At 46.0% G+C, this 22,489-nt stretch overlaps 1 protein-coding gene across 1 annotated transcript in view; it reads right to left on the reverse strand.

Moving 5' to 3' along the window:
* Positions 1 to 334: 334 nt before the first annotated feature.
* rps6kc1 (ribosomal protein S6 kinase polypeptide 1) overlaps positions 335 to 22,489 on the reverse strand; it is a 65,447-nt gene continuing 43,292 nt past the window's right edge. The window contains 9 exon segments of the mRNA XM_052523843.1: positions 335 to 2,762; positions 5,194 to 5,289; positions 8,404 to 8,486; positions 15,735 to 15,824; positions 16,795 to 18,528; positions 19,537 to 19,669; positions 20,337 to 20,384; positions 21,530 to 21,628; positions 21,769 to 21,893. Coding sequence (XP_052379803.1) covers positions 2,661 to 2,762; positions 5,194 to 5,289; positions 8,404 to 8,486; positions 15,735 to 15,824; positions 16,795 to 18,528; positions 19,537 to 19,669; positions 20,337 to 20,384; positions 21,530 to 21,628; positions 21,769 to 21,893 — 2,510 coding nt within the window. The 3' untranslated portion in view covers positions 335 to 2,660.

Consider the following 22,489-nt stretch of genomic DNA (forward strand, 5'->3'; position numbering starts at 1 on the left):
GCACAGCCAGGAACTAGAGTCACTGAACCCGATACACTGGCAATGCTAAAAACTCCTTACTTGTGTGTGTGTGTGTGTGTGTGTGTGTGTGTTGGCTTCTATCAGGGTCAGGGTGATACTCAGCAGGACTGACAGCAGCTCTTTAGGAGTGTCATCACTCCTACTGATCAGGAGAGGGACTGTATACCCAGAAACACACACCCGGCAGATCCACCATGAACTGAGTACAAATGGCAGATGATAACCCACTGACTAAAACCACTTGTCCACTACAAAACACACACCCAGTGAAATCCACACATACAGGCCTAAGAAGCAGATCCCACCACTGATAGATGATCCAGATGTGTGTTTATTAAGTTGTATTCCAGAGAGGACAGACTAATACATAAAACATGTGTAAGTGAGAATAGCTAGACACAGTAAGAAACATAGAAAACCAACTATTGCAGGCACACATACATCTCTCACTGGTAGTGTTTGGCATCTCAGAGAATGTAGGACATGGATAGTGACTAAGTGTACGGCTAACTGCTAGGTCCATGCCATGTCGTTAGTCAATCAATTAACCAGAGAGCCAGAACAAAATAGAGGAATCAATCAGGTTTGAATAGGGATTTTCAAATCATCAAGGTGTCCCCAAGTACTGGTCTATAATCGTTTTTTCCTCAGAGTAGTTTATGGTTATATTAGGTTAGTGTAAGCTGATCCTAGATCTGTGGTTAATTACAGGCAGTATGCAATGGGATGCGCAGGAGGCAGTATGTGATGCGCAGGAGTTACATTGGGGATGACAGTGTTCTGCCATTTTAACAAGGTAGGCAGCATACAGTGGGACTTGTAATAGGCGGAGTCTGTCAGGTCATCCGATGGGAAAACATTGTGGAGAAAAAATTGTGTAGAAGAAGTGAGTGATTGAAAGTAGTAGGTATTGGTCAGAGTAGAAGTGGACACCAATGAGAATTAGGATTGGGTGTGAGACAGATGAATATAAATGACATTACAAGTTACCTTGACAACACACAGATGGGGAGTTTTAGGCTACATGACAATGGACATGACGAGATCAATGCACGAACATCAATTATTGAATCTATAATAGTTGTCTTTTCATTAAATATGATATATAATATATTATCAAATGCACAGAAAAACACTGATGTACAGTACAGTGGGTTTCTCTGGGTAAAAAAAACACGCACCTTCGACTATACCATTCAGACAACCCTACAAAACATTACTCAACCATAATCCAATCAATATTCACCCTTCATTCAACCATTGTTCAACCATGGCAACTGTTATACAATGCATCTCCCGAGTACAATGCCAGTGTTTCCCCTATATTAATTTAGCAGTGGCAATTGTTGTCAACACACAAAAATATGTAGTTTTTTTAATATGCAAAAATTCAAATAACTTTCAGGATAAAATGTTTTCAGTGTAAACGGAAACGACTAAAACCAGATATAAAAGTAGGTAGAAAAGCTAAGAGCTATATGTTTTAAAATAATATCATCTTTGAGAACTAACCATCACCAAAACAAAAACTAGACAGTCCAGGAGAATTTAAAAGTCAAAAAACAACATGGGGCCCCATAGATGTTATGTTTGAGTCACTCAAATGGCTTATGCCGTGTTCTTATGCTATGACAAAATGTGTAGAATTGCAGGAAACTAGCTTTAAAAGTCAAAAAGTGTTCTCACCGCCCCACAGCAAAATGTGTTTAATTATGTGTAGAATTGTAGTAAAAGTGTAGAATTGCAGGAAATTAGCTTTAAAACAGTAACATTTTCAGTCCGCCCCAAGGCAAAGTGTAGAACTGCAGGATATTAGCTTTAAAACAGTAACATTTTCAGTCCGCCCCAAGGCAAAGTGTAGAACTGCAGGAAATTAGCTTTAAAACAGTAACATTTTCAGTCCGCCCCAGGGCAAAGTGTAGAACTGCAGGAAATTAGCTTTAAAACAGTAACATTTTCAGTCCGCCCCAAGGCAAAGTGTAGAACTGCAGGAAATTAGCTTTAAAACAGTAACATTTTCAGTCCGCCCCAAGGCAAAGTGTAGAACTGCAGGATATTAGCTTTAAAACAGTAACATTTTCAGTCCGCCCCAAAGCAAAGTGTAGAACTGCAGGATATTAGCTTTAAAACAGTAACATTTTCAGTCCACCCCAAAGCAAAGTGTAGAACTGCAGGATATTAAGCTTTGAAACAGCAACATTTTGGCTCTGCGGCCAAGAGGAGGGCATCTACAATTTTAGGTCGGAGAAAACAGTACGCAACCTATTAATACAGGGGAATGTATATGGACTGTGAAATGTCAGAAGACCGTTGGTTGTCTTGTTGAAATAAGAAAAAGTTTAATAGACTTTGTGAACCACCCTTCCATAAAAGGACTAGTTAGTTTATTGCACCACATGCATCATGTCTCAACAGTCTAAGCTGCTCAACGTGAGGATAAAGAGAAAGTCAGTGAGAGTAACATGTACAAGGTAGGTGTGTAGACGATATGTCCAACTCCCCAACAAGAGTTCACTTGTTGACACTGGCCACGTCTGGGTCTCTGTGTCTGTGTGTGTGTGTTTGTGCCCACCCTGTCAGCAGCTCGATCCGCCCACAGCATTCATTTCTGGCCTCCACCGTCCCACAATGCACTGGGCTTATTTGGGCCAGTCCACTCGGCCAAAGAAGGGATGTGATTTGATGTCCTCTGCTCCTGCCACCCCCGCCCCCAGCCTCTCTATGGGGTTGAACTGGAGAAGCTACACCCACAAAATAAAAAACAAACGCCATTAACACTCAAACAGTGGAGGACAAACTATTTTGCTGATATCTCACTGATTGCATAGCAAACTAAGCAAAGTGAAAATCAGTGAAGAGAGCTTTCCTGATCTAAAACAGGTCATATAACATGCACACATAATATACATCTGGGTGATTCCACGCCAGCATGAACATAATTTTTTTTTGGTATCTTAGATTGTTCTGGAAAAACTCACATAGAAACTTGTTTGACATGCTTTTTACATTTGTGCGTGTTTGTGTATATACACTGCTCAAGAAAATAAAGGGAACACTAAAATAACACATCCTAGATCTGAATGAATGAAATATTCTTATTAAATACTTTTTTCTTTACATGGTTGAATGTGCTGACAACAAAATCACACAAAAATGATCAATGGAAATCAAATGTATCAACCCATGGAGGTCTGGGTTTGGAGTCCCACTCAAAATGAAAGTGGAAAACCACACTACAGGCTGATCCAACTTTGATGTGTTGTCCTTAAAACAAGTCAAAATGAGGCTCAGTAGTGTGTGTGGCCTCAACGTGCCTGTATGACCCAGGGAACCCCAGGGCCAACCGCACCAGCATATGGTCTCACAAGGGGTCTGAGGATCTCATCTCGATACCTAATGGCAGTCAGGCTACCTCTGGCGAGCACATGGAGGGCTGTGCGCCCCCAAAGAAATGCCACCCCACACACCATGACTGACCCACCGCCAAACCGGTCATGCTGGAAGATGTTGCAGGCAGCAGAACGTTCTCCACGGCGTCTCCAGACTCTGTCACGTCTGTCACATGTGCTCAGTGTGAACCTGCTTTCATCTGTGAAGAGCACAGGGGGCCAGTGGCGAATTTGCCAATCTTGGTGTTCTCTGGTAAATGCCAAACGTCCTGCACGGTGTTGGGCTGTAAGCACAACCCCCACTTGTGGACGTCAGGCCCTCATACCACCCTCATGGAGTATGTTTCTGACCGTTTGAGCAGACACATACACTTTTGTGGCCTGCTGGAGGTCATTTTGCAGGGCTCTGGCAGTGCTCCTCCTGCTCCTCCTTGCACAAAGGCGGAGGTAGCGGTCCTGCTGCTGGGTTGTTGCCCTCCTACGGCCTCCTCCACGTCTCCTGATGTACTGGCCTGTCTCCTGGTAGCGCCTCCATGCTCTGGATACTACGCTGACAGACACAGCAAACCTTCCTGCCACAGCTCGCATTGATGTGCCATCCTGGATGAGCTGCACTACCTGAGCTACTTGTGTGGGTTATAGACTCATAGCTTTCACTCATGCTACCACTAGAGTGAAAGCACCGCCAGCATTCAAGTGACCAAAACATCAGCCAGGAAGCATAGGAACTGAGAAGTGGTCTGTGGTCACCCCCTGCAGAACCACTCCTTTATTGGGGGTGTCTTGCTAATTGCCTATAATTTCCACCGGTTGTCTATTCCATTTGCACAACAGCATGTGAAATTTATTGTCAATCAGTGTTGCTTCCTAAGTGGACAGTTTGATTTCACAGAAGTGTGATTGACTTGGAGTTACATTGTGTTCCCTTTATTTTTTTGAGCAGTGTATATATATATATTTTTTCTTCTAATGATGAAAGCAGCCATTTTAGGCCCTTTTCAGACCGAAACAAGACCCTATGATCCGTGAACCGTACATGATACAGACAACATCTTGGAGTATAATGACACAGATCATAAGGTCTTACAGAGGGCATATATAGGTCTGAAAAGGGCCTAAAATTGCCACTGTCATAATGATTTTCAAAAACAATTCATAAGCATTTGATAAAAGCATTACAGACATCCTTCCTCCCAATGAAGTTTCTATGTGAGAATTGCCAGAACAATACGAGATACAAATATTTTCCGCTCCCATTGGTGGGAAATCGCACATCTGCCATGTCTTCATCAGCTCACTCATTATAGCATCTATGCATTCATTAGATAATATATTTGTGACATAAAGACAACAGTTTTAAAATGTGTGTAATGGCTGTTCTCCATGCCTATCATCACACCATAGGACATTCCATAGTAATCCATTATTAAACCCGGGCATGAGCCAATCAAAATGTCAGTCTGACTGTCATTAGATGGTGTCTTCTCAATTACGGTGTACCAATTGTGACTTTTTATTATAACGCATCACACACGCTGTATTAGATAGATCGACAGGAGCAGTATGAATGCTACCCAGTTTATATTAAACATCGGAATGAGGAATTAGCAAGGGAACTTTAGCCTAGTGCGAGCTACGTTAAATATAGGATGTATTTATACACAGTGCGAGAGGTCTGTGTTTACTTTAGTACATGAAGTACTCATCAGTACAGAGGAGAATAGAAGAGATGAGTAGTGGAGGAGGAGCCACAATGTGTATTATAGAACAGAAGAGTACTGACCTCCACCAGTAGCGACATGGCCTCCTCAGATACAAACTCAGGGACGTTGAGGGCCGTGTGGCGACTGATACCAGCTGGGTGGCACTGCAGCAGAGACTGGGGAGGAAGAGAAACGCACATTATGCACATCAAAAACATGCGCACACAATTACATGCATTTATTTGACACCTGGTCGGATCATATTATTCTAGCTCGGTGTCATTCAGATGGTGAAATGTTATCCAGCCTGGATCAACCTCCACGGTCTCAGATACACATCAGACAAACCACAGTTTATTTATCTGTTTCCGTCACTACAAAAGCTGTTCATGTTTCGGCTACTGTCTGTGTGAAGCTGCCACAGAGGCAGACAGAGACAGACCCCCAGCCTGTGGAGGCCACGACAGGAGAAAAGCTGACTGGATAAACAGAAGACAAGAGAGAGGGAGAAAACACCTGAAATAATACTGATCATAGCAGAGATAATATCAGTGTGATTTCACTGGGCTGTTGCTCTTCCTTGTGACCTAATGGAAAAGGTTGTTTTTCACATTGGGAGAGGTTAGTGGAAGAGATGGAAGGGGGAACTCAGACAGACAGTTATTCTGTTGAAGTCACTATAAACATGCATTACAAAGGGAAACAGAGTCAGGCAGGTGGTAATGTAATTGGGTGTGTGTGCACCTACACCACAGGTAGTCGTAATTACTGTGTTACAACAAGCCCTTGAGATTTTACTTAAAAACCCAGCGCAGCCCAAATGTTGAAAAACACAAGCCAAGTAAATACACTGAACAAAACTATGGCCACAACAAGTGTTCGTCCCATGTTTTATGTACTGAAATAAAAGAGACCAGACATTTTCCATGAGCACAAAGCTTATTTCTCAAATGTTGTGCACAAATTGCACACATTTGTTAACATCCCTGTTAGTGAGCATGATCCATCCACCTGACAGGTGTGGCATATCAATAAACTGATTAAACAGCATGATCATTACACAGGTGTACCTTGTGCTGGGTAAAATAAAAGGCCACTCTAAAATGTGCAATTGTGTCACACAACACAATGCCACAGATGTCTGAAGTTGAGGGGGCGTACAATTGGCATGATGACTGCAGGAATGTCCACCAGAGCTGTTGACAGATAATTTAATAAGATAATTTGGCAGTACGTCCAACCGGCCTCACAACCACAGACCCGTCAGTGTATGGCGTCATGTGGGCGAGCTGTTTGCTGATGTGAACATAACCCCACTGCCCTCATGGGGCACTATGATATGGGCAGGCATAAGCTATGGACAATGAACACAATTGCATTTTATTGATGGCAGTTTGAATGCACAGCCATACCGTGATGAGATCCTGAGGCCCATTGTCGTGCCATTCATCCTCCACCATCACCTCATGTTTCAGCTTGATAATGCACGTCTCCATGTCGCAAGGATCTGTACACAATTCCTGGAAACTGAAAAATGTCCCCGTTCTTCCATGGCCTGCATATTCACCAGACATGTCACCCATTGAGCACATTCGGGATGCTCTGGATTGACGTGTACTACAGCGTGTTCCAGTTCCCACCTATATCCAGCAACTTTTAATACAAGGCCACAATAAAGCAACGTTTCACAGGCCACAATAAAAAAAAAACTCTATGTGAAGGAGACGCGTGGCACAGCATTAGGCAAATGGCTGAGTTGTTTTCTGATCTAAGCCCCTACCTTAAAAAAATATATTAAGGTATCTGTTACCAACAGATGCATATATCTATATTCCCAGTCAAGGGAAATCCATAGATTAGGGCTTAATTTATTTATTTCAAAGGACTGATATCCTTCCTGAACTGTAACGCCGTTGACTGTTATTTATATCTTTTTTTCAGTACAAAATATTTGTATGTGTGCTTCCCTTTATACAGTTGTTTGTGTGTGTGTGTGTGCTTATGTGAGATTAGCATGGAAAAACCCTGTTAGTTCATCAGTTAGATCGGTTGCTTTTTCCAACACATGCTGCAGGAGATATGGCTCAGATCCCAGCAACAGTCAAGATCGCCCTGGGCAAAATCTTATCCTGCAAGGATCAAGAGCTCCTGTGTGTGTGTGTGTGTGTGTGTGTGTGTGTGTGTGTGTGTGTGTGTGTGTGTGTGTGTGTGTGTGTGTGTGTGTGTGTGTGTGCGCAAGGATCAAGAGCGCCTGTGTGTGTGTGTGTGTGTGTGTGTGTGTGTGTGTGTGTGTGTGTGTGTGTGTGTGCGCAAGGATCAAGAGCGCCTGTGTGTGTGTGTGTGTGTGTGTGTGTGTGTGTGTGTGTGTGTGTGTGTGTGTGTGTGTGTGTGTGTGTGTGTGTGTGTAATATACCTCAACTAAAATCCTCAAAAGAGAAATCTGTGGGTTTGTTGAAGTTCTGCCAGTAAATGTATTCACAATGTTAAAACAAACTTACAACCTGGCTGTCCGTTTCATCTAGTGATGGGAACTAAAGATCGTTCAGATGAAACTACGCCACTGGCAGTCAGTTAGGATTTATTTAAATGTAAGGACAATTAAAAGTTTGAGGAGTGTTCTGGACCTGTCACGAGTGTGTCTGTGTTCTCGAAGACAGTGATATCTCCCTCCTCACTAGTCCTCATCTACCCCTGACCCAGGAACAGCCACAGCAGTACATCACCAAGAGATCTGCTCTGTTCTCCCACCTCTTTACTGATCTAAGGTCAGTCAGCTCTGCCCAAGGAGTCCTGAGAGCTGGCTCGCTCTTCCATCCCAGCCCTGATCCAGGGACAGAGAGCCAGGAGAGGGCCCAGGGAGAGGTGACCCCCTGCCCCAGCAGATGGAGCCCAGGCTGGGGGAGAAAGTCACACCGCTGCCCCTGGCACCAGCCGAGAACCAGGGGGAGAGACGGGAGCCAAGACGCAACTACACACAGACACACAAACAACAGATACACACAGGCATATATGTATGTATGCATGTATGTACACACACACACCCACATCCACCCTGGCACAGCGAGCCAGCCAGGGAGAGGAGGGAAGAGCCAAGATGCACCTACACACAGACACCACAAAACACCTTCCACACACACCTGACAGAGATAGTCACATGTCCACCCTGGCACAGCGAGAGCGATGGCCAGCGAGAGCCAACATATACCACCACACAGATGTCTTCACTGCCCCCGCACACACACAGGCATCCATCTAACACACAGCCACACTGATGCCATTTGTCCTCTTACCTTGCCTATGAGCAGCTCAAACAAGATGGCTCCCAAACTCCACCAATCACACGCTGCCGTCTCCTCGCTGATACCGCCCACCTCTACAACAAAGGAGAGAGAAGCGATAATATGACATGTAGCTGACAAAACATCAGGTCTGACTTGTGATTAGCGCAATTCCTTTAAATTCACTATCCCAAAATTAGAATACCACATAATAACACTATGAAATGACAACGACTTAATATTTTATTTAATTAACATATTACACACACACAAACCAGTGAGGAGCCAAATGTGTATGTGTGTGTGTCTCGCAAAGGGGTGATTTGCATAATAAAAAAGCAGTCAAATTGAGGAAACCGTCTGTGCTGCAACTTCACACCATCTGCATGACCTGACCTCACACACAAAAAAAATTGAAAAGCGCACACACACCCTCAGAAACACACACACACCCTCAGAAACACACACACACACACACACACACACACACACACACACACACACACCCTCAGAAACACACACACACACTCTCAGAAACACACACACACACGGTACCAACCACAGACACTCCTTCAGAAATACACACACTTCTCCAGTCCAGAGACACAATACATGATAATACACTTCCACTTAAAGCCTTCATCAACATTTCCCTCCTGCCCTCCATTTTATCCTCATGTTAGTTCCAGCTGCCTTGTATTAAACATCACTGGTCTGTCGTCCTGTCTGATAGTTCCAGCTGCCTTGTATAAAACATCACTGGTCTGTCGTCCTGTCTATTAGTTCCAGCTGCCTTGTATAAAACATCACTGGTCTGTCGTCCTGTCTATTAGTTCCAGCTGCCTTGTATTAAACATCACTGGTCTGTCGTCCTGTCTGATAGTTCCAGCTGCCTTGTATAAAACATCACTGGTCTGTCGTCCTGTCTATTAGTTCCAGCTGCCTTGTATAAAACATCACTGGTCTGTCGTCCTGTCTATTAGTTCCAGCTGCCTTGTATTAAACATCACTGGTCTGTCGTCCTGTCTGATAGTTCCAGCTGCCTTGTATTAAACATCACTGGTCTGTCGTCCTGTCTGATAGTTCCAGCTGCCTTGTATAAAACATCACTGGTCTGTCGTCCTGTCTATTAGTTCCAGCTGCCTTGTATAAAACATCACTGGTCTGTCGTCCTGTCTATTAGTTCCAGCTGCCTTGTATTAAACATCACTGAACTGTCGTCCTGTCTATTAGTTCCAGCTGCCTTGTATAAAACATCACTGGTCTGTCGTCCTGTCTATTAGTTCCAGCTGCCTTGTATTAAACATCACTGGTCTGTCGTCCTGTCTGATAGTTCCAGCTGCCTTGTATTAAACATCACTGGTCTGTCGTCCTGTCTATTAGTTCCAGCTGCCTTGTATTAAACATCACTGGTCTGTCGTCCTGTCTATTAGTTCCAGCTGCCTTGTATTAAACATCACTGGTCCTGTCTATTAGTTCCAGCTGCCTTGTATAAAACATCACTGGTCTGTTGTCCTGTCTATTAGTTTCAGCTGCCTTGTATAAAACATCACTGGTCTGTCGTCCTGTCTATTAGTTCCAGCTGCCTTGTATAAAACATCACTGGTCTGTCGTCCTGTCTGATAGTTCCAGCTGCCTTGTATAAAACATCACTGGTCTGTCGTCCTGTCTATTAGTTCCAGCTGCCTTGTATAAAACATCACTGGTCTGTCGTCCTGTCTGATAGTTCCAGCTGCCTTGTATAAAACATCACTGGTCTGTCGTCCTGTCTATTAGTTCCAGCTGCCTTGTATTAAACATCACTGGTCTGTCGTCCTGTCTGATAGTTCCAGCTGCCTTGTATTAAACATCACTGGTCTGTCGTCCTGTCTGATAGTTCCAGCTGCCTTGTATTAAACATCACTGGTCTGTCGTCCTGTCTGATAGTTCCAGCTGCCTTGTATTAAACATCACTGGTCTGTCGTCCTGTCTGATAGTTCCAGCTGCCTTGTATAAAACATCACTGGTCTGTTGTCCTGTCTGATAGTTCCAGCTGCCTTGTATAAAACATCACTGGTCTGTCGTCCTGTCTATTAGTTCCAGCTGCCTTGTATTAAACATCACTGGTCTGTCGTCCTGTCTATTAGTTCCAGCTGCCTTGTATTAAACATCACTGGTCCTGTCTATTAGTTCCAGCTGCCTTGTATAAAACATCACTGGTCTGTTGTCCTGTCTATTAGTTTCAGCTGCCTTGTATAAAACATCACTGGTCTGTCGTCCTGTCTATTAGTTCCAGCTGCCTTGTATTAAACATCACTGAACTGTCTTCTTGTCTGTTAGTTCCAGCTGCCTTGTATTAAACATCACTGAACTGTCGTCTTGTCTGTTAGTTCCAGCTGCCTTGTATAAAACATCACTGGTCTGTCGTCCTGTCTATTAGTTCCAGCTGCCTTGTATTAAACATCACTGAACTGTCGTCTTGTCTGTTAGTTCCAGCTGCCTTGTATAAAACATCACTGGTCTGTCGTCCTGTCTATTAGTTCCAGCTGCCTTGTATTAAACATCACTGAACTGTCGTCTTGTCTGTTAGTTCCAGCTGCCTTGTATTAAACATCACTGGTCTGTCGTCCCTATCTTCTATTGTTTTCAATTCAATGCTATTTTCCAGGCAGGTCTTCTGGAATTGCAAAAGCAAAAGCAAATCCACAAACATTAAATAATTCCCACCTCCATACTGTATTTCTCTTGTTTGATTAGTCTTTCTGTTCTACTACTGAAGACAAACCTCAATGTTCCCCCTACACTGTAAGACCCTGTCAAGGTGAACGTTGTGTCGGCCGTGCGTCCTTCCTCTAACACCACCTCCCTCTCGCCCCCCTCTCCTCTTGTTCCATCTCTTCCTCCCTGGGCTCTCCAGGCCCCTGGCTCTCTCTCCCACAGAGGAGGTTAGGGGAGCAGGGACACACAGCCAGAGTGACAGGCAGGTCGGCTGGGGGGGCCACTGGTGCATGTGCCATTTGTGTGTGGTGTATGTGTGTGTCAGTGGTCTTGTCTGTGTGTTGGTGTGTGTTTGTGCGTGCGTGTGTTCCACTGGGCACCAGATGGCCCCTTGTGTCTCTCTCCACTCCTCTCTCCAGAGGGGGGCCTGGTAACCCTGGGGCCGGGGCCCAGGAGTCAGAGCGTGTGTGCCCAGCGACCAGGCTCCTCAGCTGGGGAGGAGGAGAGACAAAGCTCCCTCTCCTCCAGGAGGCTCCAGGGGGTTCCCTTTCAGCCAAGGTTAGAGAGCCCCAGTTCGGGCTATGATACTCCTCGCTCTGGCCGCCCTTAAAGGAACATCCAGCCAGCACTCGCTCACACGCACTCCCTCACACGCACACGCACACACACACACACACACACACACACACACACACACACACACACACACACACACTGAGCAACCAGTCTTCAGGGCTCCCCATGACCACCGTTTTGACAGCCAAGGAGAAGAGATCGTCATTGAACAGACTAGTGATACCTGCGTGGGTATGAGCTTGGGGGGAGTATACTGGACACACACGTCTCACAGCAAGGTCAATTGTCATCACAATGGATTAATGTCTGAGGAGCTGCAGGGAGAAGACAGCGGAGCTGGCTACACTTACCGCTCTGTCAGAGCAAGGCAGGAAGAGAGAGAGGGGAAAGAGTGGGTCACTAGCAAAACCCACTCGTACAGTAAGCCTCCGTTTTACATGACTATAATACACACATGAGTTCATTAAAAATGGATCCTTTCCACCTTGTCTTTCTTATTTAATCTAAAGGGATGGGAGCCTCTGCTAATCTTTACAAAAAGAGTGAAGTCAAGGGAAGGCCAAGCCAGCTAAGAGACAGTGAGTGGAGCCACACAGTGTTCTCAGCCCAGGTGTGACGTCTAACAGCAGAATCGGAAAACAACTTCCCTTTTCTCTACAGCAAAGGAGTTCCCTCTTCCTCGGTCAGTCGTTTAAGAAAAGCACTCTCTCCTCTCATCTCTTAGGGCCAGGAGGAACATTCTCTCTTCTCCTCTCTCTTCTCCACTTCCCCAAAACCAACCGACTGCCATTGTTCGAAGGGGAAGTGATGTAGGAGGAAGTGAAGAGAGGAGGACCGGAGAGTCTGGAGCTTCTCACGCTTCAGGTAGAAGCAGTTGACGTTAACCACATATGTACTTACGGTGGTGTTGAATACAATAGGGAGAAGGTAATCTAAGGCCTATCTAAGTGAATCGGACATTAAGTGACAATGCGCATATTATTATCAACACCATTGTCACTAAATAACATGCTGTTAGTTTGATGGGGAGGAGGGATGTAAAAGAAAAAATATTATTTTGGGTAATTTGTTAAATAACAGAAAAGCACTCTGGTGTTTACAGAATCAGTTCTAATCTCAGTTAGAGATAATAAACAACTAATAGATCAAAATAAAATAAATACTTTCCCAGTCCCCTCCTATGTTTTTGGGTGTGAGTGTGTTGAAAACATGTTGTCTGTCTCTCTCTCCCTCTTGACACAAACACACACAGCGCCCTGTCACAGCAGGCACCCTGCAAGCTCTCTGGCAAACAATCATAAATCTGTCATCAGGAATGAACCATAGCTGGGACTGACCCTGTCTGGGTAAACAGCAATACATAAGGGGGTGGAGTAAGTACATCTGTGGGAGGGGGGGGATTACAGAATGACATTGAGGTAGATAGAATGAAAGACAGAATGGAAAAAGAGCGTGAGATTGAAAGAGTGAAAAGTACGAGTTAAAGTGAGACTTAGAGAGAGAGAGCAAATGAGTGAGAGTGAAGGCTATAAAGCAGAGATAGAGAAGTCAGACAGACACTCAGACATGGCATGAATCCCTCTGCTGGATCCTCATGGCTAATACACCTACCACATGCTGCCCAATGAACAGTGCTCAACCAGATGCGGAAGTAACCACCGACACACATAAACGAGATACACAGATCTGAGATACACCTATTATGGACCTACAAGTCCATCTACGCAGAAGCTAATCGGTAGTCACCATACCCTTTTAAAATAATCCAATATCTTTCACAAATTAAAGTAGGACAGCGAACAGCTGACCTACACACTCCCTAACCTCTGCCTGCTTATTCCTCCCTCATCTGTCCTTAGTGCCTCTCTGGTTGACCTCTGGGGCTTGATCATTTGACATACACTGAGCATACAAAACATTTCTCTTTCCATAGACTGACCAGGTGAAAGCTATGATCCCTTATTGATGTCAGCTGTTAAATCCACTTCACTCAGTGTAGATGAAGGAGAGAAGATAGACTGAAGAAGGATTTTGAAGCCTTGAGACAATTGACACATGGATTGTGTATGTATGTGTGCCATTCAGAGCAGGAAAGTGCAAGACAAAAATGGGGTATGGTAGTAGGTGCTAGGTGCACCGGTTAGTGTCAAGAACTGCAACGCTGCTGGGTTTTTCACGCTCAACAGTTTCCTGTGTGTACCAAGAATGGTCCACCACCCAAAAGAGATCCAGCCAACTTGACACAACTGTGGGAAGCATTGAAGTCAACATGGGCCAGCATCCCTGTGGAAGGCTTGACACCTAGTAGGGTAAATGCCCTGACGAATTGAGGCTGTTCTGAGGGCAAAGGGGGGACAACTCAATATTTGAAAGGTGTTCTTAATTTTTGGTATACTCAGTGTATGTTCCTCGGTGTCGAGTTCCTATCTCCAATATAATGCCTTAACACACGGACAGTGTTCTGCTGCTCTGGACTGCCTGTCTGCCCGCCCGCCTGTCTGCCCGTCTGCCTGTCTGCCCGTCTGCCTGTCTGCCCGTCTGCCCGTCTGTCCGTCTGCCTGTCTGTCTGTCTGTCTGTCTGGGGCTACTGGAATATAACATGAGTGGAGAGAGATGGAGCTTTGCTTTCATACTTATTGCACTCTGTCATACCTTTGGTTTGGTCAAGAAGGATTGTGAGGAGGGGGTGGGAGAGAGAACTTAAGTATATAAAAGTATATACATCGGTCATTTTTGCTTTAATCCAAAGCGACACACACAGTATCTTAACTATATGTGTCGCACGCCGTCTGGTGTTCCAGTACAGCGTCATGCGCCATCAGTGTTGCACGTACGTACGCACGCACACACAAGGTGCGGTAGAGTCTTGTGTGTAACAGCAGTGTGTTTAGTCAGCCTTTAAACAGCATGCCAGGGCTTCCACAGGCATGCTCAGGCCACAGGAGAGGTCAGTCTCACCACGCCAACACAGGCTGGCGCCACACTACCCTCTACAGGACACCCCAGGAACTACATTCAATTCCTAAATCTATACATTTTTTTCAGTCCATTTTAATCTGTTTAAAATATGTCAAAACTATAGAAGACAGTAATCGTGTGTCATCAATACTCACAGAAAAGTTTGGCCTTCTGTGCATCTGTGACTAGGTTGAATTCTCTGGGAAATGTGTTGGTTTAAAACTTGTTCATGTTATGAGGCGGCAGGTAGCCTAGTGGTTAGAGTATTGGGCCAGTAACCGAAAGGCTGCTGGATCGAATCCCCGAGCTGACAAGGTAAAAATCTGTTGTTCTGCTCCTGAACATCCCACTGTTCCCTGGTAGGCCTTCATTGTAAATTAGAATTTGTTAACTGACTTGCCTAGAGGTTAAATTTTAAAAAATTGAGAAATCACTGAATGAGGACTCTCAAGGCATGCACACCAAAACGATGTCCTCTAGTGTGTTATCTGTAGATCTACACGTATGAATGAATTGGCTCTACTGCCATTTAAACCCACTTTCCCGAGGCCCCACATACATAGTGAACTGTTTACGTGGTCTTGCTCCTGTATGAATGAGGCCTTTGTGGGAGATGGGAGGGAGAGTGGCCTAGTTGTGTCTGCATAACATGAACCTCTACACAGCCTCACTACTAACCTACTGAGGCCTTCTGCTCTGGAAACACACACACACACATTTTTGAACAATTGAGTCATAAACCCCGAAATGGTTACAATAGTTTTTTTTGCCTCTGTGATTTCAGAACTACTTCATACAAGGTCTGTGTTTGTAGGCTTACCCTGGCGTGACGTTTTGACCAGTGCGCAAATCTCTCTCGGACAAGATCACTTCAATCAATAATTAGCATAGCACATTTTTGTGAGTAAATTGAGACCAATATATTGATGACAGTCACCTTGTCCGAGAGAATTGCACGGCTATCAAAACGTCACGGCAAGCCTACACCAAACGCACAAATGTATTTTTCGTAAAATTCACAATGTGAAACATGAACGGCGGAAAAACCATTGGAACCATTTCCGTGGTTTTATGACGTGTCCACTGAGGCGGTGTGTGTGTGTGTCTCTCACCTGGTGCACTGTACATGTTGGTGATGGCCTCCCTGTCGTAGGACTCCTCCACGTCACTCCAGCTGCAGAAATACGTCAGCTCAACATGGCCTAGGAATGAAGGAGCGAGAGAGAGAAAAATGAGTCATGTCAACAAACCCAAAAAAGAACCCTTTCCAACTTATCTCAACACACACACACACACACACACACACACACACACACACACACACACACACACACACACACACACACACACACACACACACACACACACACACACACACACACACACACACACACACACACACACACACACACACCTCCAACTTCCAAAAACAGTGTTTGTGTCACCCTGACTCCCTCGCTCTCTCTGCACACAACAGTCCACTCAGCTGACCTCTAGAACACTTACACACCTCTTTACCTCCTCTCTCTCTCTAACAGAGCTATTCCAGCAGCACACGGCCCCAGTGATTACTCCTGTTTAGCTGCTAACGGCTACCAGTATCATTAGGACTAATGTTGCCATTAGCTAGCCGATGGCATCAGCCGGAGTTAACCAGACTGATGCACTACACTACTACTAGGCTGTTGATAGCACTTCAGAACAATAATTACACACAGAGGGGAACACAGGGAGACCAAAACAGCCACTCAGATAATTAGACAAAGGTCCATAACAAGGTACAGCGAGATGATGGGACTAGAAAGGGAAGGAGAGAGATTCAAGCTTGGGTCGGTGTAAAACAAAGATAATGCTTTGGAGGGAGTTTCCAAACCACTGGTATCAGACAGATAGGCATATGAGTGGCGTGTCCTATCTATATGAATATATCTGGCAGAACTTTAGTATTTTAAGCTTTGAAGGAAAAGTGAAAGATAATGAAAATTATGAAATAGTTTGAAAGTCTTAGTACTTTGTTTCATAACCTCTCCTAGTCGACAAGAGGAAATTAGATTGAGGCCTGCATATTTCTCCTAACGCATATAACTGGGTCTACACAACACGTATGATGGGCTATATACAAACACCCACCACAAAGCCCTGTTGCTTCAGTAGAGCTGTGTGACCTCTGACCTTTGCTGTTGATGAGGATGTTGTTGGGGTTGAGGTCCTTACAGACGATGCCCTCCTGATGGAGTGAGTCCAAGGCAGAGACCATGTCCACCGCCCAGCACCTCACAAACTCCTCTGGAATCCTGGCCTGGGACGCTACAGCAGACAACTGGTCAAGCTCTGCAAACAGCCGAGACACATCCTTATCTGACTCTACCATGTCCTCCACACCAAACACACCAGCCTTACTGGCCTGGAACTGGGACTCAACGCCTAGTGCACTCTCTGCCCCAGAGCTGGCCCCTGTCCCATCCTGACCGCGGTTGGAGCCAGCTATCGTCCCGTCTGGGTTAAGAACCAAACTGTCAGGGTGTACCTGTGGGTTCAAAATGGCTTCTAATCTTTCAGGAAGTGAGCTAAGTGAGTCAGCGAATGGAATGTCTGTGTTGGAGGAAGAGAGCGAGACTATAGACACAGCGCTGGCAGGGAGGAAGTCCTTATTCGGGAGTACGGAAGCTCCGGAAGCCATTTTGGCATCTTGTCCGAAGGCCAGGCCACAGTCGTCCCACAGGGAGGCGCAGGGAGAGGAAGAGGTGATGCGTTTGTTCCTCGAGGGAAGGGCCCGCCCCACAGCCAGCTCCTCCCCCTCCTCAAGCTCATGGTGGAGCTGCAGGACGTCCGGCTGGATCAACTTAGGGGAGGCTTTGGCCTCCTGGGCCAGACACACCCCTGAGGACACCAGCTCCTCCTGTAGGGCCTCCACTTCCCCAGTTACCCCCACCAATCCCTCCCCACCAATGACCCCAGGCAGGTTGACCAGGAGGTCAGGGGGTCGACCCTCGTCCTCCACCACTGCCTCTTTAAAGGAGATGACTGGTACCGACTCATTAGAGCCCTGGTCACTACCATCCAGACCCCACCGGTCAGACCCACCTCCATGACCTTTCACCTCCTCCACGAAGTCCGACAGGTCTGTGACTTCAGAGCCCAGGTCAGAGGTGGCCAGGAAGGGGAGCGGCTTGGAAGGGTCTGGTTTGGGCCTCAGCTCGGCTGAGTCAGGACACCACGTCACCTCGCTAGCACTGTCCTTACTATCGATGCGGAAGAACTCCATGGGGGTGCGTTTGGACTGGTCCAACGAGAGGGGAACGGCGGGGGAGAGCAAGGGGCTGAACACCTCGCCATGGTTCTGCCCGATGTCCTGGTAACGCCCGTTGTTGTGATCCACGGCCGTCTCAGTAAAGAAACGCAGCTCCTGGGCGCTGATTGGAGAGCAGAGGCTGTCGTTGCTAAGCAGTGAGCGAGTCCTGGAGGAAGTGGTTGTCGTGGTGACGGTGACATCCAGCGACGATGCTTCCTGTCCTCTCGACACACACACCTCTCCCTCCTTCTCCTCTCCTAGAGCTTCTGGTTCTACCTTTTCTTGCTCATACTCATTACAGAGATTCAGATAACTGTCGGTGCACTCCTCTAACTCAGAGGTCGCTCCAGAGTCCAACTGGGGCCTAAAGCGGCCAGCCAGCCCAAGAGGCAGAGCACTCTTCTGGGGGAGGACATGAGAAGACTCCCCTTGCCTCTGGAGCACACATCCAGGCCCAGTCCCAGAGCTGCCAGAGTCCAAGCCCAACTTGGGAGCAGCATGTTGGACAGAGTGGACTGCCGTGGTGTGGCTTTTCTGAATGAAGGGAATGTCGAAGCTGTCCTCCGGGCTGGAGTTACGCAGGAACTTCCCAATGTGAGACCATAGCTTCCCACCTGGACAGAGGAGAGGGAGAGAGAGAGAAGAGACAAAGAGATGGCAGAGAATTGTAACTTGTTTAATGATCAAAGTAAGAAGGTGGGTTGTGCAAAAGGTAAATAGAAGGAAAAAACAACATATATGGTGAAAACAGTATAATTGTTTTGGGGACTCAATTACCTCAAGGGTCATGATAACATTTAGAAACTGTCCTTGGCAGGCAGAGAAGAGCACACACTCCTCCCCAAACACACACGCACACACTCACTCTAACCCAGCTGTGGTGTGAGTGATTGTAGGACAGCATCTGTTGTGTATGATGAGACTGAATAGGGTGTATGCTGCGGGCGGTGATAATGATAGTAGGGCAGCACGATCACTTAGGAGGAAAAACAACCACATGTTGGACTGGAGAATGTCACTCAGGTCACTGCCTCCCTCTGTCTGCTCTCAACTACTTTGCTGGCTGTTTGTCTGCTCTTCCCATGTGGGACAGATTCGCTATACTGTAATGCACTAGTTTCAGCTGTGCTTTTCTTAGACTTGGATTGTATCTACCATTTGAAGCATCATATCATCATATCTACTTTTCCAAATCAAATATTGCGCTAGCCAATCAAATATTTGAACTCCATATGAAAAACTCATTCATTTTCTAAATGATGGTAAATCAATAGGTGCATAACAAAAAAAATAAAAAATCAATTTGTCTTTTCGCAAGTTATACAAGTGTGAAGATAGCAGTTACTCTAACTGCTATCAGTGTCTGTCTCTTTCACACACGCACACACACACACGTTGGTGAGTGGAAAATAAGGATGCCCAGGTGTTAGCATAGCTAATGAAGCGCAGCACCACCTGGTATTCAGAATAATGACCTGTGACATACACCCAACTCTATCAAACATCTGTCTACAACAAGGGTAGGCAGACAGGCAGGGAGTGAGTGAAGGGAGGGAGATAAAGGAGAGAAGAGATATGAAAGATGGAGAGAGTGAGGGAGACTAAAGAAGTGTGTATCATACCCTCAGCGTAATGTAGCAGAAGAAACACAGTGTCCTCTGAGACAATGAACTTCCTCAGCCGCACCATGTGGGGCACAGAGTGAGGCATGATGGTCCGCTTGGGTCTCCCACAGTCACTGCTCTTCCTCAAGCCCTGAGGGAGGGAGGGAGCCATGAGGAGGGATGAAGGAGAAACATTGCATTGAGGTTGTGCAAACATTGCCCTGCCAACCCGACTCCCTGTGTCTGTATTCATTAAGACATATACAGTACATCTGAGTTATTCTAGACTTCAGTGCAGGAATGAGTGAGAGTGTGTGTGTGTGTGTGTGTGTTTGTCGTCTGTGCCTGTGGCGTGCTGTTCGATGGCATCTGGCACACGTCTCGCCCCAGAGCAGGAGAGCTGACAGGGACACGGCCATTAGAATCAATTACACAGGTCACACTCAGGGCACATGGTGACTCTCACATACACACCGTCACACTCAGGGCACATGGTGACTCTCACATACACACCGTCACACTCAGGGCACATGGTGACTCTCACATACACACCGCTACACTCAGGGCACATGGTGACTCTCACATACACACCGTCACACTCAGGGCACATGGTGACTCTCACATACACACCGTTACACTCAGGGCACATGGTGACTCTCACATACACACCGTTACACTCAGGGCACATGGTGACTCTCACATACACACCGCTAGTCTTGATACATGGTGGCTTTCACACACACACACACACAGCCAGCCTGAATACTAGGGACTGACACACACACTAGTAGGACTACTAATTCACCACATAGACTTACTTTCAAAATAAAGGTCTCCTGGGTTCTCTTATCCATAACCAGAAGAACCTGAGGGGAAAGACAACATTCAAATCCAGAAATAACATTACAGTGTCCTGCCATCTCTTCCCTGCCTCCCTCCCTCCCTCTTAAATCATGTCTGTTTCACCTCCCTGCACCCCCCTCTTAAATCATGTCTGTTTCACCTCCCTGCACCCCCCTTCCTCTCGCTTTCCTGACATCTTCATTTCTTTTCTCCTTCACTTCTCCTCCTCTCTCTGACATCTCCATTTCTCTCCTGCTCCCTCTCTCAGGGGAGAGCTGGAGCATATGTGGCGGGGTGTGTGTGTGTGTGTTTTATTCTCTGTGACCCTGGCTGGGCCCAAACAGGTGCAGGCTAAATGGATATGAATGGAGTTGTGAGTAAACAGAGTGAAAGTGCTAGCCAGGACGCTAATATAATTAACACACCAACATCAGGGACGGGGGAGAGGAGAGGAGGCGCAGGGGTGAGGAGCTCTCTCCATCTGTCCCCCTATCCCCAATTAAAAGTGAGAGAAGGAGGGAGGAGAAGGAGAAGAGCTGTGGATGTCATTGTCCATTAGGTGAAAAAAACAATGTTGTTGTCTTTCTTTGGCCGCCATTTTTATATGCACAGAATAAGGGAGCAAATACCCGCAGGTGTTTAGTTGTGTTGCAGAGTTGTGTGCAAACATTGTATGGTTTTAGTTGTGTGTAGGGCCTCACTAACATGTGCTACACTGTGTCCATTTGATATGTGTTTGGTTGTGTATAGTGCTGTGGCTCTGGCCTCTGTGCTGAGCTCCATTGATTCTGTGTTGTGCGATGTCCGCTCTGCCTGCCAAGTCATTTCATGCTCCAGTGCTGGAGTCACTTTGCCAGCAGCTGTTTGAGAGGACCAGTAACCTAAACTGACCTTGTGGCACCCCGACACACACACTGGTTTCCTTTCCTCGTCTCCTTTCCTTGATCCTAGCCGATTTAAAAAAAGACATGGATAGGTGAAAACAGGGTAACACAGTAGTCTTTCTACTTAGATCCAGGAAAGGAGATGAGGAAACCACTTCGAACCGATGATAACTGCCCACAGGATGCTTCTCTATAGTCAAAGTGGCTTCCCTTCCATCTGCACCAACCTAAAACAAACAGTCTATATATGACTGCCCTTCAACCCATCCTTCCCCCAGACTGACCTTATCGATGACCCCCAGCACCATGTAGGCCCTGAGCTCCTCGGCTGGACTCTGCTGACCCCCTCTGCAGGTGGCAGTAGAGCATTGCGCCCCCATGGCCTGAGATAGATGGACATAAGATTGATTTTTATATAACCTTATACAAAGCCAGGCAAGTTATTGAGAAGAAATGTTGTCTTTTACAATAATGATTATACGGGTGCATCAGTGAGCAAATGAGATTGTTTGTAGCCACTGACCACGGTCTGTGTTGACCCTTGACCCATGCTGTTTCTCAGATGCTGATTGGATATCTGCTCAGCACGCATCAGATACTCAGCCGTCCTTCTCTTCACAGCCTCCCGCCTCGTAGGGCTGGGCTCGCCTGGAGAGAGAGGAGAGGGGGAAATGGAGGGAAGGAGAATTATGTAAGATACAAACACTTAGAACCAGCCAATTCAGATTGCAAAGCCAATCAATCAAATTGGAGCGGCAGGTAGCCTAGTGGTTAGAGCGTTGTAACCGAAATGTTGCAAAATTGAATCCCCAAGCTGACAAGGTAAAAATCTGTCGTTCTGCCCCTGAACAAGGCAGTTAACCCACTGTTCTTAGGCCGTCATTGAAAACAAGAATTTGTTCTTAACTGACTTGCCTAGTTAAATAAAATATTTAATTTTAATTTAATAAATCACGTGCCGAATTTGCACCATTACACCATTTCCCCCTAAACGGGCAGAACTCGTTTAGGTTTGTATGAGTACGAGCAAGAGCGAAGACAAGAAAGAAAGGGAGAGAGAAAACGAGAGAGTGTGAGAGGTATTGAGTAGTGTAGCAGTGTGTGTCTGGACTAAGAGCTGTAATTGACGTTTTCAGGGGTGTTGAGTTAATAACAGTCATTAGTGACAAATGGCTGGCCATCGCTTCCTCTCAACAGAACCCATTAACACAGCACAACAAACAAACAAACATATTGTCTCCTCA

The sequence above is a fragment of the Oncorhynchus keta genome, chromosome 8 (assembly GCF_023373465.1).
Source record: "Oncorhynchus keta strain PuntledgeMale-10-30-2019 chromosome 8, Oket_V2, whole genome shotgun sequence".
Classification (NCBI taxonomy): Eukaryota; Metazoa; Chordata; class Actinopteri; order Salmoniformes; family Salmonidae; genus Oncorhynchus; species Oncorhynchus keta.